Here is a 17,204-nt window from a genome sequence, read left to right as displayed (position 1 = left end):
TGCCTCACACATTACCAGCTGCCTGTTCTGGACCCCAGCGGACTATTTGTTTTTCTATGAGACAGAGTCAGAGCCAGATTAAGACGGAAAGCATAGTAGGGAGTCTCTGTCTTCCCTCATATCCTTTCCTCCTTAATGAAGAAGACCAGAAGTTATTATCGCATGAAACATGGTTATAGAAAATCTAATTAATTAGCTTCCCTGTGACCACAGTTTATATGACGGTTCAGCCAGAAGAGCAGAAGGAATTGTGGTTGAAGACAGATTAAAGAGGAAAGAGAAGAGAAAAACAGATATTTTGAATCATGTGTTTATGTTATTTTCTTTCTTCCTGTGACAGCAGCGAAAGGACACGGCGGAGAGCTCCGGCCACATTCCATGTTCATCCCGGGACAGTACTCCACCTTGGGAAGAGTTGGAAGCGTCAACTCAACGCTCCGCCGTTCACAGACCAGAGACTCTGGCTGCCAGACAGAAGAAGTGAAGATTGTACCGCCCTCCATGAGAAGAATTCGGGCTCAGAGAGGACAAGGAATCGCTGCTCAAATGGCCGGCATTTCTGCTTCCTCCTCAACAGGAAGTATATCCATCTCGAGTAGCGACAGCTCTGGGGTCTTGATGATGCCGCATCACTTTAACGGAGATCCTTCCCGCTTTCACAGTCTGCCCCGTCAAGGTGCCAGAGTGTCCCTCAGCGCTGACCCCATCTATAGCAGCACCCCGATTAAGTCAGAGGAGCAAGCTACGCCTCAGAGGCAGATCGGAAAGCTGCAGGTTGACGATACAGCGGTGCACATGAGAAATGCTCCAAGGACAGGCACACTTCCCAGGCCCAAGTCTCAGGAGTTGAGGGGAACACAGGCCAGTGATTGGGGTGGTGGTCCAGCGTGTGTGGTCTCGCCACACGCCGCCTATTCCACCTCATACATCCCCAACGCCACCCTGTCTAGCTCCTCTGAGGTCATTACCCTCAACACCTCCAGTCAAATTTCCCACTCTCCAGTCTCTGCCTACCCCACAGCTCGGCCGCTCAGTCTGGCTTCCTCCACCAACACCTCCAGTCCAGCAGCCTTTGCCCAGAGCTCCACCTGCACAGCCTTGGCCACTTCGACCCTGACTCGTACACCACAGGACGGCAGTCTGGTAGTCGCAGCACCTGCTAGCGAGTCAGGGCACTCAGATAGCAGTGTACACAGCCACAGTACCTTGGCTCCCACGCCGCCATCTTGTCTGCCAGAGGAGCAGTGGATCTACGATACGCCAGAAAACGTAGTGGTTCCACATCGCACTCTGACCTCCAGCTGCTCCACTCCTATAAACCAGCTGTATAGCAGCCTGGACCTCTCCTCCAGGACCACTACTGACTCCAGCTCCATCTATTCCCAAGACAACGATGGATACTACACTTCCATGCACATGGACTCGGGCCTGCGCTCTCGCAGCCATGGCAGTCACGGTGCAGCAGCTGGACGGGCCACCAGGCACAGCATGTACGAGTGTCGCGAGATGGCCAATCAGGATGACTCTGGAAGCTTGTACAGCGATCGCTCCCTGTCACGCAGCATTTCCCTCCGCAAGTCCAAGAAGCCTCCGCTGCCCCCAGCTCGTACAGACTCTCTCAGGCGCAAGTCTGGTGCGAAAAAGCCCCTTGGAGGTGTCAGCGCCATCAGCGGAGGTAACGAAGCAAATGGAGCCATGCTCAATGAGACTCTGATCGCTAGCTTGCAGCAGAGCCTGCAGATGGGGCTGAGAGGAGGGAAAGGAAAAGGGGCTTCACCTTCTTCGCCCTCTCACAGCCCGAGCAGCGACTACGACGACCCTTGGGTGCTCCGGCCACGCAGTCAGAGTAGCATCAGTGCAGGCAGCTCTGCGGCGTCACTGGCAGCCAACGCCAACTGTGGCGGCGTCTCTAACGTGTACTCGCTTTGTCACGTCACGCCTGCTCACAGTGAGACCAGCAGCTTGCGCTCGGACTACGCCGATTCCTGGGGCTACTACATGGACTACCCTCGTAACCACGGAGACCAAAGGGCGCAGACGCCTCCGGTCCACGTCGTAGATAACATGTCGGCCGGGGCTCACCAAGGTGAGCTACACAATGGAGGTGAGATTCACAGCCAGGCCCCAAGAGCTCCAGGCCAGGAGGGAGCTGTGGCAGTGAAGCCCAAAATCTCCACCTCCTCACCGGACAGGGTGCACAGACTGACCTCTCCATCCAGCGGCTACTCCAGCCAGTCCAACACCCCCACAGCTGGAACCCCGGTGCCCTCCTTCATCAGGTCCATGTCTCCTTCGGGCAGCCGGCCCAAGCCTAAAGTGCCCGAGAGGAAGTCATCCCTCCTCTCCTCTGTATCCATCTCCTCCTCTTCCACCTCCCTTTCCTCCAACACCTCGGACTCACTTAAAAGCTCCGGACCTCCTCCTCCACCACCTCCACCCCTGCCCCTCTCCTCCTCCTCAGCTCCCAGCACTCCTCTCAGCGCACCTCCACCCTTCCCTCCACCTCTACCTCCAAGTGCGGGCACTCCTCTGCCAGCTCCCCCATTACCAACTACTCCACAAGGTCCAACTCTGTCCCCACCCACTGCTTGCTCCACCTCCCCTGAATTCCCACCTCCTCCATCCCCTGAAATGTTAATCCACCCCAGTTCATCCTTCAATGGGAGCTTCAGTCCCCCTCCACCTCCTCCTCCTCCTGTCCCCTCCTTGGGGCCCCCACCACCTCCACCACTGCCTACTTTTGTCCCGCCGTCCTCCTCTCCATCTTTTGTGAAGGCAGTGAAGGATGCTCCTAATCCAGCTCCTTCCAGCAGCCCCACAAAGTCATCTAAGCCCCTGATCACCCCATTTGCGCTGCAGAGTGTTCAGCTCCGCTCTGTTAAACGGCCAGAAAAGGAGATTAACGGCAAACCAGACCACACCAAAGCTCAGGAAACGGGGGTGGACCTCCTTCAGGATCTAAAACCCCAGACTCTGGAGAAGTCTCACTCCCTGGAGCATCCCACTGTGTTACCCCTGTCAAACTACTCCCCAGACGAAGATCCACATAACTCCTCACCATCACCTGTGTCACAGCTCTTAGAAGAGTTGTCTTTAGACTGCAGTTTCACAGATTACACACCAGATAGCTCCGTCATGAATGGAAGCTACTTCCTCTTAAATGGAAAAGCCAACGTCGAATGGCGGGACTCGTTGCCCAGTCCCCAACAGAGCTCACAAAGCTCTCCCGTCAAACAGAAGCCTCCAGCAGTCTCTAAGAAACCCAAAATTTCTTTTCTCCCACCATTTAACTCTCAACCAATGAACGAACAGCTTCCATCTCAGCACGAGGAAGACCAAGTAGACGCGCCGCAGACAAGACAAATAAAAGAAGAGGAGAAGGAGAGTAGAAGTGAAAAGGAAGAGGAGGAAACTTCAGAGAGCTCAGAGCCTTTCGCAGAGAGCAGCGAAACATCCACAGTAAGCCAGGACGAGTCCCACATCTCTGCCTTTGCCAGCCAGGAAACAAGTCCTGACCACGGGCCGCGTTCCAACGGAGAGGCTCATGAAGAGGACGAGGAGGAGGAGGAGGAGGGAGATGGAACAAGCAGCACGACTGGCTCCATCAGCTCTAAGGAGGATGACACCGGTGAGTCTGAATACAAAAAACGCTGGCTTCAGATGTTGTCAGTCAAAACCTTCATTTACTTATTAGTTAATCCCATTACCATAATCCTATATAGTCGTAGCTGTGTGGGCAGCACCTCAGGCAGCTGTGAAATTCATTTTGCCCTCTGAAGCAGAGGATCCAAACTTCAAACCACCGGCTTCTGAAGGTTAACAAACTGTGAAAATAGTGCAGGAGAGACGCTTATCGCTGGGACAGCACTGCTGAATTCATCCTCTTGAATTCATCCTCTCTTCCACTCATCCTCCTGTACTTATATGCAGACCTCTCTTCTGGTTACTGTCCCTTCATTTTTTTCCCGCATTGCTATTTTCCTCTGCCCCCCCACCCAACCACACACCTCAGCCTCCACTGTCTACTCGACTCCTCTCCTCCATCCATCCTTATTTACAAATATCCATTTTTGCCTCTCTGCTTTTTACTCTTTATTTGCTGTTTATCCCTCATCCTCACTCAGCCCTTCACTCTCTCCCTCTCTCTTTATCTCTGTGTCCTGCTCCCTTCTTCTCTCTCTCTCTCTCTGAGGTAAGGGAGGCGGCAAGTGTCCCAGGGGAGATGCTTCTCGTGGTTGGAGAGAGAGGGGCGTGTGGTGGGGGGGTGGGAGGGAGTGGCTTGCTCGTATCAGAGGGGAGGGGAGGGGAACAGATCTGGTAAAGGGGATGAAGTGGAAGGATGGAGAGAGAGAGAGAGAGAGAGAGAGAGAGCGTAAAGTGAGACTGCCTGCAGCGGCTCAGGCAGTCGGAGCTCAGACGTGAGCGCAGAGGTTGAGAGAGGAGGGGGAGAAAAGAGGCTAAACTAGAGGAGAAGAAAAGAGGAGAGACAAAACGAGAATGTAAGAAGACAGTCCAGCACCTCCTCTGTACCACTTCACATACTATAGGCTGCCAGGTTAATGTGCCGGGTGGGAGTGTGCGAGTAAACCCTAAGTATGCGTGTTCTCTAATGTTTGTTTCTCCGTTTCAGGTGAGGTGTTCGACTCCAGCACGGCTGAATCGTCTCCGGTCCCGTCAGCCAACGGGGAGAACATGGTGACCCCGACTCCTTCGCGGGCCCGAACCACAGAGGACCTCTTTGCTGCCATTCACAGGTACCATGATGCATTTTTCTCTTTTTTTTTTTTTCTTTTTTTTTACACCTCTCGTCACTCCTTCATTTACCATTACTCCCAACTTCTCACCTGCTACCGATATATGTAATTCATTACACCGAGCTTGTTTGTTTTTCCTCTCGCACTCTGTCACTTCTGTCTGTTTCTCTCTCCATCTTCCTCCTCGTTCTCCGTCAGCATCTCCACCCCCCTCGTAAACCACAGTGCATCACCCTGAACTCCAAGCTCCTTCCCCACCTTCATCCTTCAACCCATAATTTCTCTTTTTCCATCTCCATCCCCCTCCTCTCCTAATCCTCTCCTCCTCGACCTCCTCCTCCTCCTCCTGCCCTCCACCTCTCAGTCATAACTTTACCGAGCGCTGTCCCATCTGCAAGCATAAACATCTGTCAGATAGCTGCTCTCTGGAGTCCCTCTCAGCCCCGGAGAGAGAGAGAGAGAGAGAGAGAGAGGGAGAGAGAGTGGCTTTTTCTGTCGCTGGTCAATCAGGACTGATTCGGGAGAAGTCAAATGTTTACCGAGGCATCTGTGTTAGTGTAGTCACATTAGCGCTGCTCATTCTCAGCAGGAGAAATAAGGCAGCAGCTTCATCCATAATTTAAATACTCGACACCCTCTGGTCCTAATCTAGGTTAGAGGCCACCAGAGAGATTTCTCTCTCTGTCTTGCTCTGCGGTCTCTGACATATATTGCATACGTGCTTCAAAAAAGGCGGCAGCACACACATAAATTTCTCATGCAGCGCGCCAGTTTGTGTTTCACGGTCACGTGCGGCCGCAGTCGGAGTTCTCTTGAGCATCACAGGATTTCATTTTCACGGCATTTCATTCCTGCCGCCGCGCCGACAGATTGTCGATGTATTTATGGCGCCCGCGGCGTCACGCATGCGAGTGCGATTTATTGTGCAGTTTAATTATACGTGAAGATTGTGCAAGCATGTTTGTGAATGTGTTAACCTCGCAGTGGAGCTGTTTGTTTACCGCTCGCTTTACTGGTCTCATTACACCTGCTTAGTGTGGAGCATTTAGAAGTGATGACAGACTTCCTCAACTCACAGATTTAAGAGTTTATTTTGAACATCACATATATATAATTCAAATCTATTCCTCTTCTCTTCTTCTCACCTGTTCAGTGCCCTTGTATTTCCACTTTAATCTCACTTCCTAAATCTTATCCCTCTCTCCCCTCTGGGAAAACAAAATGATGAAAATCTTGAATGAAATGCCTTCACAGCCGCAGCACAAAATACAACTTGTCTAGAGGGAGATCCTCCGAACCCAATCTAATACAGCCAAGAGAGAGAAATCGATCAAGTCGTCCGAGCTGGGTCTTAAATCGCAGCCTTGTTTACCTCTTTCACTCAGATCGGCATCACCGCCTCTCCACTGTGGCTGTGTGTTTGTGAATTTAACAAACCGTGAGTTCAGCCGTCATGGTTGACTGGATTCAGGTGTGTGTGTGTGTGTGTGAGAGAGATAGAGAGAGTGTGTGTGTGTGTGTGTAGGCACGTGGGAATGTGTGTGAGAAAAGTCTTACGTAATGCTGATGGGTTAATGTGGCAAGGGGAGCTCGCAGGGGACGATGCTAGATGGAGGTTGAATTTAGGGCACAGACTCTTATATTTTGCAGTCTTTCTGAAGCAGGAAGCGTACTTCTCTCCTCTTATTTGACCTTCACGAGTGTTTCCTCCACAGGTTATCCGTCCTTTGTGGGAGAATTTCTTTCTGGAGATCTAATCAGAAGATTACAGATTTTGTCTCTCTGCGTCCTTCACTGCTTTCTTTACTTTTAGCTTCAAAACCGCCTCCCTTGTCACAGAATCTGTATTCCTCATAATCACCTCTGTCTCTCCTTCTTCTCTCCCTCCTCCTCTCTCCCTCCTTGTGCAGAGGGGGCATGCAGTGGGTGGGCGCATTCTTTCTAGAGAGGTGCGAAGTGGCAAGTAGCCCCCATGCCTTTTAATTAGCAAGCCTTGTTTCCGTGATGCTACCTTTGGATCAACAACAGTGCAACCCCCCTCCCGGACTACAGATTAATAAAGCTGTTCCCCTGCTCGCACCTAATCCTCCTGTATTCTGCCAGTTGCAGCTTTTCTTTTGCTATGCTTTGGTGCAGGAGTTATAGACAGTGTAGGCTGCGTGGTGCACTCAACCACTCTGATACCCCCTGCTGAGCGGAGGCTGAATTGTCCTCGTGTGATTAAAACTGCTTTGGGCACATTTCCCAGTTTGTGTTTTTTGATTAATTTCATTGTGCCGCGTCTGAGCTTTCCTGCAGAGTTGCAGCGTCTGCAGCTTCTCCTGTACAAAAAACACATTGGATTTTCTTTAACGAAAAAATGTAGAACCTTTTTTTTCTTCTCTCTTTCTTTTGAGCGCCCGCACCGCGCAGTAATCCTTATTGTTTTACTTCAAGATTCGTGCTGTGTTGCTAATTGCTGGGGGCAGGGCTGACATATGGCAAATTTGGGACAAAGATTTCAGTCGTGTAGGCCAAGTTTTTTAAGTGCGGTCACTTTTTTTTTAGCTACGACAACACAGAAAGACACAAGACTGAGCTGAGCGGTCGACCAAAGCCTGCTTTCTGCTCAGTTATGTCATTTAAATTTGATCAATTGGATTCGAAGTCTTTGTCTTTTGACAAAAACTGGCCCCATCTCTTGCGCTTCTTCTTCAGTTCAACATTAATTGCCTTTTCAATTATTTTACTTTGTGCTTGCACTCACTCGCTCTGCAGAATTTCTACAAGCATGTTATTAATTCACTTTTCCACATCTTATCCTAGGTCAAAGCGGAAGGTCCTGGGTCGCAAGGAGTCTGAGGAGGACAAATCCCGGACTGGCTGCCACCCGCAGTCTCCACCCGTCACTCCCACAGCCATGTCCCCAGGATCGGTGTCCTCCTTGCCTCGGCAGACGGGCTCCATCCAGCGCAACCTCCGCAAGTCCTCCACCAGCAGCGACACCTTCAAGGCCCTTCTCCTCAAGAAGGGCAGCCGCTCAGAGACCAGCTTCAGGATGTCAGCCACTGAGATGCTTCGCTCCACTGACCCTCGCTTCCAGAGAACACGCTCCGAGTCAGAGTTGGACCCCCCAGCTGCTTCGCCCTCCTCGCCAACCGCGCCCCACAGCCCCTTAACCTCCCCCGGCCGTGGCAAGAGGGCAACGGATGAGTGGAACCGCTACGACGCCTTTTCTCTGTCCTCGCCGACTTCATCGTCCTTCTCAATGAGCGGGTTAAAGTACGGGCGCTCGCGCACGCCGCCCTCTGCCGCCAGCAGCAAATACAACGCACGCAGCCGAATCCTCAGCAGCCCAATGACAGTAATCTGTGAGCGCGAGGGGGAGCTGGCTGAGAGCGAATACGGAGACACTGCAGAAAGTCTGTCTGGACCAGCAGCACAGACTCTCCCTGTGCTCAAAGACTCCAATGGCACTTTATCTGAAGAGAGCAGAAGTTAAAGAGCAATGACGGCCCCTTAGACAGAGGGAGCTGAACTCACTCATCATAACCAGGGTATGGGGACAGGAAGAGGAGCCCATAGAAGGCCCTCTTAAAGACACCTTCCTGAGCCCCACCCCCTCTGCGCTGCCGCTGAGGGAGTGGACATGTCGGGTCCTGATGTGAGGTCAGAGGTCGCCCCATCATGGACCGGGCTAAACTGAAGTGAAGAACCGGTTCTGCCGCAGATTCTCATCATCTCCCATGATTCTTACTCTCTCTTTCGTTTGGTGACTCACCCTCTGTGTTAAAAGAATCGTGTTTCTTTTACGCCCGGTGTTTTTAGTTTGTTTTACATTTGTTTTTTTTACTTTACCTTGTCTTTAACACACGCAGGAACCCTTTAGTTACTTTGCACGTCGAGGTTAAGATGGCAAACTAAGGTGAATTGAAGGAATCGAAAAAGTCACGAGCTGTTTGCTTCACGTTGCTGCCGTGGTGCTACATAGCTAGGCAGTTGGAAAGAGTGGAACAAGGCGCTCGCATTGTGAATCTTCAGCTTCAGTGTCTCTCCTGTTGGCTCTGGAAAGTGTTTGAGAGCACCACGATTTGCAAGTTTTGGCTTCAAACAGCCTCATGATGATGATAATAACATGGAAAGAACTTGAGGACGTGGTACAACTTCAGCTACGGTTATCAGCAGGTTTTTTGCTTTCTGCTCTTAGGTCAGCTGGGTTAGTTTGCAGAGCTGGTGTGTTCAGGGGTCCAGAGGAAGTGCAGAGGGTTCAGTGCTGCCACCCAGTGATGGACAGGAAGTGACACAAAGTGTTGGGTGTTAAATAACTATTTAAAAAAAATCAATCAAAACAGCAGATTTACTCTTTACTCATATAAAACCTCCATGAAATGAATTCTAGTTTGGACATTTCGCACTGTGCATAGGTGTTTCTCATTGTTTGTGAGTTTTTTTATGTTTTAGAGATTGTTTTTAATAAACAAGTGATGTCATGACTTGTGTTTGGGAGTTAAGTATGAATCTATAAATGTAAAGACATTAGAATAAAAATCTAATTTTACTGTCTGGGTCTTTCGGTGATCATGATAGCTACCAAAGAACTGAAAAATGAATCTGCACGTGAACACAATCGGAGAGAGATGCGGCCGCTTGTCTGACACATGCATTTTGGTCCAGCTGTTGCTGAAGTTTGCTGAGATCTAATAGAAGTTTTTAGGGCTTAAATGATTTCTATAATGCTGTTATACTTTTTTTTTTTTTTTGCAGTTCTGTATATAAATCCATAGAGAAAGGAGTTTTAAGTGTACATTTTTAGAGCCCTGTGTTTGCTGGAAAGGGAGTGTTTTCCTTTTTCTTTTCTTTTTTTTTTTGGTAGATTATTTATTTTCACATAGCAGAGCTGCAATACATCACGATCAGAGCCGACCAGCAAGATGATGAAGGCGCGAGGAAGGGCCACATTTACAACGCTGTGACCCCACCAGGCCATTTCTTTCCTTTTTTAAAAGGTGCTTTAAACTTAGAAAAAAATGCAATAATGTCAATATTTATGCTTCAATCCTAAATCTACTGCCCTTAATCTCGAGTCATGCAAACTGGTGCCCACAGCTGAGTAAATGTGGTCTCTTCGGGGTCATAAACTGAGGTGACAGGCGTGAGACTTCATAACCTCCACAACATCCCAGTGGTTTAATCACCTGTGACCAAAAGTGTGTCTCCCAGCTCCTCGCCCCCCCCGGCCGTGATTGAGCACTCGGTGGGGCCCGGAGCTCATCTCATGACAGGAAACGTCTCAATCTCACAGAGAGAGAGAGAGAGAGCTTGTGAAACGACGAGGCGACAGAAGAAGTCGTGAAGTAGTGGGGAGTGGTGCTGAAGGCAGGCTGCTAACACTCTTGTATGTCTGTGTAATAAAAACAAGGTGATATTTAAAGAGCAGGTCTCTGTCATTTTTTTCTGTGTGTGTGTGTGTGTGTGTGTGATTCACGGCCATCTGCCAGCCCAACGCCCCAAATCACCGGCTCATTAGCGCCGTCGCCATGGCACCCTCACTCGTCTGTCATCTGGAAAGCCACAGAGGCCATCGTTCAACCCTCCTCCCCCTGCGGGGTGATCAGTTATGTCCCTTTCTGGACATCCTATTAGGACACACACACTGAATCACAGCCCGTAATAGACCTTTTCACTGACTTCAGAGCAGCGTTAAACCCTCCCTCAGTTCACATCCCAGGTCTTCAGACTGAACACTGCATCCTCTCAAACATTCCCAGCAGGTCCTCGCTGCCTTTTCAACGTCTCGCCGTGTCAAGCTTTCATTCACAAGGGCACAGAAACTCTGACCGCCTCTTAGTATTTACAATGAAGTCCCTCCCCACCTCCAATTCAGCAGAGTCACCTGCTGCTGGGACGCTGCATCCATCTGGCTGTCAGACAGAAATCAATACAGACTCCTCCCAGCTATAATCACACTATTGACACCCTCTCCTCTTGTATTCAAGACCCTTCGTATAGTATCCTTAATGTGTGACATGACAAATGAAACAGACAAGTCTGTATTGACTCAGAGTCTTTATGAAGGACTCCGCCTGGTCAACAGGTACAGCTGTAGTTATTGAGTTATTAAAAAGCGGTGTTTCTTTGCACTTGTTCAGGCGACATTATGGTTGTAAAATTACATCAGAGCATCTAAAGAACTGTTTCATTGATTTAGTTCCAGATTTACATTTGCATTATTCAGAGCTCAAAGCTTTTTAAAATCCGTTTCCTTTCCTCCTTATGCCAGTTCTCCAGGAAAAATCAACTTGCAGAGACTTGACGGTGCCTAAAACAGATACTGTATTATATCGGAAACAGTTAGAGTGAGGTGTTAGTCACAAGCTACGGCGTCAGAAAATCAAAAGCTGTTGGCAGCTGGGTCTAATCTTAGACGTCAGATCTTTGCCTATTGAGTAAGTGAACTCTTGTCTCCCAAAGTGAGTCTTAAAAACATTAGAACGTCTTAGTATTTCAAAATAAAGCAAAGATTTTAAATTTCTTTTTAAAGTTTTGCGGCAAAAAAACTGTTTTATTATCTTATTTCGAAACTTGTGATCCCTCAGATTTATTATTTAAGACACCTTAAGGGAGTCCTACCAGCAGGGTTGGGAACCACTGACTTGCATTCATCGACATTCCCTGTTTGCTGCTGCCAAGACGACAGAACATGCAAGCAGATAAAGGTGACTAAATGTTCACTGCACAAATTTTCTCACTACTTTTAGACATTTCATATGACTCAAGAATAGAATAACTGAAAGATGAATTGATCCTGATAACTGTAACTAATAATAAGCATAAACACTTGCCAACAAAGTAAATTTAACACACATGCAAAGAAAGAATAAACACATACTGACACCCACACTTTTGGCAAATAAGTTTGCAATATGGGACGTGTGAAAAAACACATGGCTTGTAAGAAATTTGCATATTGGCTTATTCCAGTTGAGCTGAAAATGAAAGTATTATTACGTGTCCTCCACTCATCATGTAAGCCGATTCAAACATTAAAACACATGGAACAACAGTGAACCTGATTATACACTTCCTATCTGCAGCAATGTTTCACCTCAATGACCACAGCCAGTGAAATCGATCGACTGGTGAACAACAGATGAAGACAGACTGTGTGTGTGTGTGTGTGCGTGTGCAGAGTATAAAAAAAGACGTAATTTCTGCTGAGTGTCTGAACATGATAGCGGGAACAATTCTGCCACAAATAAAAAGAGTGACTCAGCAGACATGAACCTGACGGCGAGAGAGGAGAAGGTGAGGGAGGATAAAGGGGCGTGCGGGAGCTGTGGTGAAGATTTCATCCGGCTGATAAAAGGTCACGATTATCGGAGTGTGGAGGACGTCTGAACTGTATCGGATCAGATAAAAGAAACTCACGGCGAGGCTTTCTGTGCCGTGTCGTTCAAACTAACGTTTAAAAATCCCATCACGAAACAAGGACGGCAAAAACATAATTACACAGTGACGCTGGAGGTCATCAATCATTCGATGCTGAGTTACATTTATTATGGATGAGATAATAAATTTTACATTCTTAAACATCATTTAGAAGTCAGTAATATCGTTCATGATTTATACATCAGTGCAGTGTCATCGTTCCCTTATGAAGTACCATGTAATATCCCTTCTTTAGGGTTGAAAACACAGTTTCTAGTACATGATAAGCTAAACATGTCATTATTAACATGATTTAATGTATTAAAAAAAAGGGGGTAGAAAAAAAAAAGCTTGTAAATCTGTGAGTATCTCACACACCAAGCATCATAAATGTTTCTAAATCTGAGCTAAAAGCAGACAGGCAGGAAACTGCACACTTATTAATTCATCTTGGAGACGTGAGTGACTCAGGTATGACTGGTCCAGATTTACTAGAACTCAGCTCAGTCCTTCTTCATAATGAGTGTGACGGCAGCTCTGAGATCAGGTAAGCTGAGATTTACCAATATTTTGTCAGACGGTCGCCTTCACAGCACGACCACTGACTGACGAGAGGAAAAAAAACTGCTGTCAGGCTTTGCAGGTGAAGGGTAAGCTCAAAAAGTTTATGTTAAAACGATATGTTGAAAGCATCATTGGTTCCTTTCTGTTCATACTGGTATAAACAGATCCGTTCTCATGTCAGTGACAGGAGACAACATCTGTGCAAATATGAAGCTTCTACAGTCTGAGTCAGAAGATCATGAGGATTTCTTTATAAAAGACAAGTCTTTCTTTGTGTTTCCTTGCTGAGCAGTCGTAACATAAAGAGAGTTCTTGTACTCAAAAAGGCTGTAATTAGATAGATACTCTCTTAACGAGACTAACTCGGTTATAGCTTCATATTGGCTCAACTTTTAGTTGAGTATTTTTACACAGAATGACTCTGGATCTTGGGGAAGTGATCACTTTGCAGCCAGTACGTACATATTGTAAAGTCACGTTCTTTCAGGTTTAGGTGATATAGATTTATCACATTATTGCAATGTCAACTTTTTTTCCCCCTCACCTCAAAGAATAAACGCAATAAACAATATCCACAAAACAAAAACAGAAAGTTAGTGTATTTCTAACGAGGCACTTTTGTGGTTTTTGTTGTAACGAGATGCACCAAATGTTTTTCTGACTTTATGGCTCCATCTGCTGGAGAAATTGTTCCACTGTATCCAGTTTTTCCCTCCTGACGGTTTATTAATCGACTCTAAGAGTAATCGTCTTGTAATCATCTGCTTTGTCTCTTCATCAAGACTTTCAGTAAATCTATAATTCAGTAGAAAATAAAACAAAACAGAGAAATGCTGGTTGTTGACCTTAAAAACTTCAATTTCATCCATCATACTTCATTTTTTTCTCCTTTGGACATCAATAAGTGTTATCAAACTGTCTGAAATTCATCAAGTATTATCAAAAGATATATTTTTTGTGGCTCTGTAGTTATAGTGTTGTAGAGTGTGGCATGACATTTAAATTTCCTACTCCTGCTCCTTCTTGAGCACCCAGACCTCGTTTCTGCGGTTGGTCAGTTTGAAGGGACTGTCGTACCCGGCTGCGTAAAACGGCTTCTCCATATATGGGACTCCATCCCTCTGCAGGCTTTCCATAAGTTTCATGAGCTCTTCACGCTTCATTTTCTCATTAGAGAAACCACCGTATGTCCTGGAAGAAGGAAGACGAGAAGATTGAGTACTGCATTTAAAGTCTTATATATTATGACAATGCATGTTTGTTATGGTATCTGCAATCATTTGCAACTATTTAGTAACACAACATCACCTTAAATTAACAATTCAATATATAAATGCTGTCTTTGTTTGTACTCTACCTGACATAAGCTGTGAACTCTTTCCTCTGCTCCACATACACCTCTGCGTCGCTCGGCTCCGGTGGACTGTCCTGATGCTCTTCTGGGATGTAAAAGGATATGGTGAACTGAGATTCACATGCAGGGCCGGCTCCAGGATCCACGCGGCACGACACGGGGGCCGTCATGTCCACTTTCACCTCTGAGGAACACGGATAGAAATTTATTAGAAAAGAAAAACAGATCTGACAAGCATGAAACATAAAAAGGTTAATGTAGTGAGACACTGGTTCTTGAACTATAGTATTTTTATAAAATATAATGAATTATTTTAATTGATATCTCTGGAATGTAACTTAAAATAAGTTTCCTTAAATATTTTGTGTCAATATCAGCTATATCATAGTCACGTTCATGCACTTAACGTGGGCCTACAACCACAATTAGTTACAAGCTAAAATGTGGTGGCAAGATAGTCAGAGGAGGCAAAACGAGTGGTTCAAAAACACTCCAAATATCATGGCTACAAATGGAAAATAGTAGGAAAAGAAGTCAGATCAGGAGTAACCACCAAAAATGAATAATAGTCTTAACTGGCAGGAAGAAACTTGCCTCCAACGTGTCCGTAGCTGAAAGGGGTCGGCCTGCACCACTGTATTTTAACGTCTGTCATAATGGTGGGACTTACTTGCTTGGTGGCAATATTTTCTGAGGCAGTACGCGGTGTCACATGTTTGAGAAATACTGTATATAATACTGGTCCGACATGTAAGAGACGCACAGATATCACATTTTCTAAACAAACCCTCAGGTGCCAGCTGGTGAATCAAAACTTCAGTACGTAATGATACCTGAACAGATGGTGGACATAAACATAACATGTGGCAGATGTAGAGGATTAAATGCTAGATGTACAGATCACGCTCTCTTTACACTGCAGACCTCAGGAGGCAACAAGCACAAACAATATATATTCTCATAAATAATGCTGGTGTGAACTGCTGAGTAAGACAAAGGCAGTGGTGCCGTTACAAACTGCTGAGTAAGACTAAAGTACACTTTTTCATTGACTCTTGCATTTATTCATTGATTCCCTTGTATTCACACCGGTTCACTGTGCAACATTTAAACATTATTGGCTTGACTGGATGTATTTAATAATGTTTTGTTGATTTAGTTGTTGGCTTTACATCAAGTTTCTTTAACCGTGCTACAAAATAATACAAACATTTCAACACCTCTCTGAAAAATAAAGAACAGCACAACCTCCACAAAAGAAGTTGCATCAGACATTTCAGGTTTTTAAATCACGTCCATTTGGCATGCTGGGGGAAAAAAAACTGATGAAACTCACTGTTGTGATTGTTGCCTTGAATGTAGCTGAAGAGTCGGCGGAAGCCGGTGTTCATGGCTGCATCCCACTGCATCCCGCTCACAGTGGTGCTCACCCACTTAGTGGCCTGGTAGGTACGAACCTCATAGTCTTGACCCTGCAAAACATTGTTTACATGACAGGTCACATTACTGTACGTGTCTTATTATCAGCTACAAATACAGTTTGATTGATTGATATTTACTGTAGATATCAGTCAGCCTCACACTTTGGTCAATGCAAAATATTATTTCTATTATTAACCCTCTAGTGTTACAGGTGACAGATACTCAATTTAAAACAAAAGTAATATGAAGAGAAACAGCAAATAATTCTCACAGTGGAGAAGCTGAATCCAGCAAATGTTTAGTAATTTAATTTAATTTAATTTAATAAGCCACTGGATAAATTCTTAATTTTAATTGATTAATTATTTAACTAATCTTTGCAGCACTGGGGAGAGCAGAAAACTTACTAATGTCAAAACTCCTTAATATTCAATTCATGATGCATAAATCATAAAAACAGTAGCAAAGTAGCAAATATCTACAGGAGCATGTGTGGAATATTTGAATGTTTGACGTTTATGCTTGTAAAAATATTGATTTGTGTCGACTACACATTTTTAGCACCACATCTCTTTGGTCATATGACAATCAGCCAACATCAGGTCAAAGGTTTGAGTATATAGGGTTATATAAAGAAATCATTTACCTGTTTCTCCTCTGCTGTGAATTTAGGATTCTGCAGACCTGTCGAGAACAGAGCTTGTCCCACAGCTTTCAGCATGTCTGATGTGAAAATGTCTCTTTAAAAGTCAGATATCGACAAACTCAGAAGTTTTTCCAACCACCAAAATGTATCGTATGCAGAGTTAGGCAACATACAAGCTCAGCCTGGTTCATACACATTAAGTCACATGATAAATTCAAGCGCATCCTGGCTTATGAAACACCTGTGGAAATACTTATTTAGTTAATATAATAACACGTAATTCTTCATCACCTAACTCAACCCTTTGCTAAAACATTATAATCTTATAAATTGCAAAATACACGCAGAGAGAAAATTACCTGTGAATTCACGTTGCTTGGTTTCTCGCTGTCACGCTGCACAGTGCGTTTGTTTTCGTAACATCGTTTCCGGTTACATAAATCGGGATTCTGATTGGCTGAGCGGGTTGAAATTTCAAAATAAGAGTACTGGATCTTTAATGTAAACAATACGGAGTAAATAAAGAGTTCTCTATGCAAACATTAGTTTGTGTTTACTTTGTACTAACAAACAGACCTGCAGCAAAATGGTGCAGGGTTCAAGGCAAAGGACGTACACACACCAAAAATGTCCGCTCAGGTATTTTAAAAGCAAAATAATATAAAAACAACAAAGTTCCTCCGGTTTGAGCTATAACCACGTCTTAGTAGACCTAAAAATAATTAATATTTTGATTATGTTTGTTTTATTTATTTATTCGAGAGTTAGCTAACTATACCTTTAAATAATGTTACGAAAGCAGCCGTTCGCTTATCTGAGCATTAAAAAACGGTGCGACACTGGCTTTATTCAAAAGTAATAAAATCAACACATGAACAGCTCTCAGGCTCACCAAATAACACGTTATATCTCTCACTTGTTTTTCGTAAAAAAATACTGAATTTTATAATTTAGCTTGTGTGCTTGGCTACTTCTGGGCTCTGAGCAGTTGCCAGGCAACCATCAGGCTCATCCCTGAAGTTACTGCTTGCATTTTACAGCTGTAATTACTTGAATA

General features: G+C 45.6%; 2 protein-coding genes across 14 annotated transcripts in view; one reads left to right on the top strand and one right to left on the bottom strand.

Annotated features, from left to right (window-relative positions):
- The window catches only part of nhsl1b (NHS-like 1b), a 100,685-nt gene extending 90,521 nt beyond the window's left edge, over positions 1 to 10,164 (top strand). For 11 of the 12 annotated variants that reach the window (XM_027283924.1, XM_027283927.1, XM_027283923.1 and 8 more), the window contains 3 exons: positions 341 to 3,628; positions 4,631 to 4,754; positions 7,560 to 10,164. In XM_027283924.1, the coding sequence (XP_027139725.1) occupies positions 341 to 3,628; positions 4,631 to 4,754; positions 7,560 to 8,235 (4,088 nt within the window). In that variant the 3' untranslated portion in view covers positions 8,236 to 10,164. The remainder of the gene's footprint in view (positions 1 to 340; positions 3,629 to 4,630; positions 4,755 to 7,559) is intronic. The other variant, XM_027283934.1, reaches the window with a different exon arrangement.
- Positions 10,165 to 13,263: 3,099 nt separating this feature from the next.
- On the bottom strand, positions 13,264 to 16,617 carry hebp2 (heme binding protein 2). Of its 2 annotated transcripts, none has more exons than XM_010734692.3 (5): positions 16,507 to 16,617; positions 16,148 to 16,241; positions 15,416 to 15,551; positions 14,083 to 14,263; positions 13,264 to 13,916 (listed from the first exon to the last, which is right to left on the bottom strand). In XM_010734692.3, the coding sequence occupies exons 2-5, from the start codon at positions 16,220 to 16,222 to the stop codon at positions 13,733 to 13,735; spliced, it is 576 nt and encodes a 191-aa protein (XP_010732994.2). In that variant the 5' UTR covers positions 16,223 to 16,241; positions 16,507 to 16,617; the 3' UTR covers positions 13,264 to 13,732. The 2 variants fall into 2 exon arrangements, with proteins under 2 accessions (XP_010732994.2, XP_019114323.1); XM_019258778.2 differs by having other exon boundaries at positions 16,148 to 16,224; positions 16,507 to 16,608.
- Positions 16,618 to 17,204: the final 587 nt, after the last annotated feature.

Source organism: Larimichthys crocea, chromosome XI (genome assembly GCF_000972845.2).
Source record: "Larimichthys crocea isolate SSNF chromosome XI, L_crocea_2.0, whole genome shotgun sequence".
In the NCBI taxonomy this organism is placed as follows: domain Eukaryota; kingdom Metazoa; phylum Chordata; class Actinopteri; family Sciaenidae; genus Larimichthys; species Larimichthys crocea.
The sequence above is the reverse complement of the archived record's forward strand: the minus strand, read 5'-3'. Positions and strand labels throughout refer to the sequence as shown.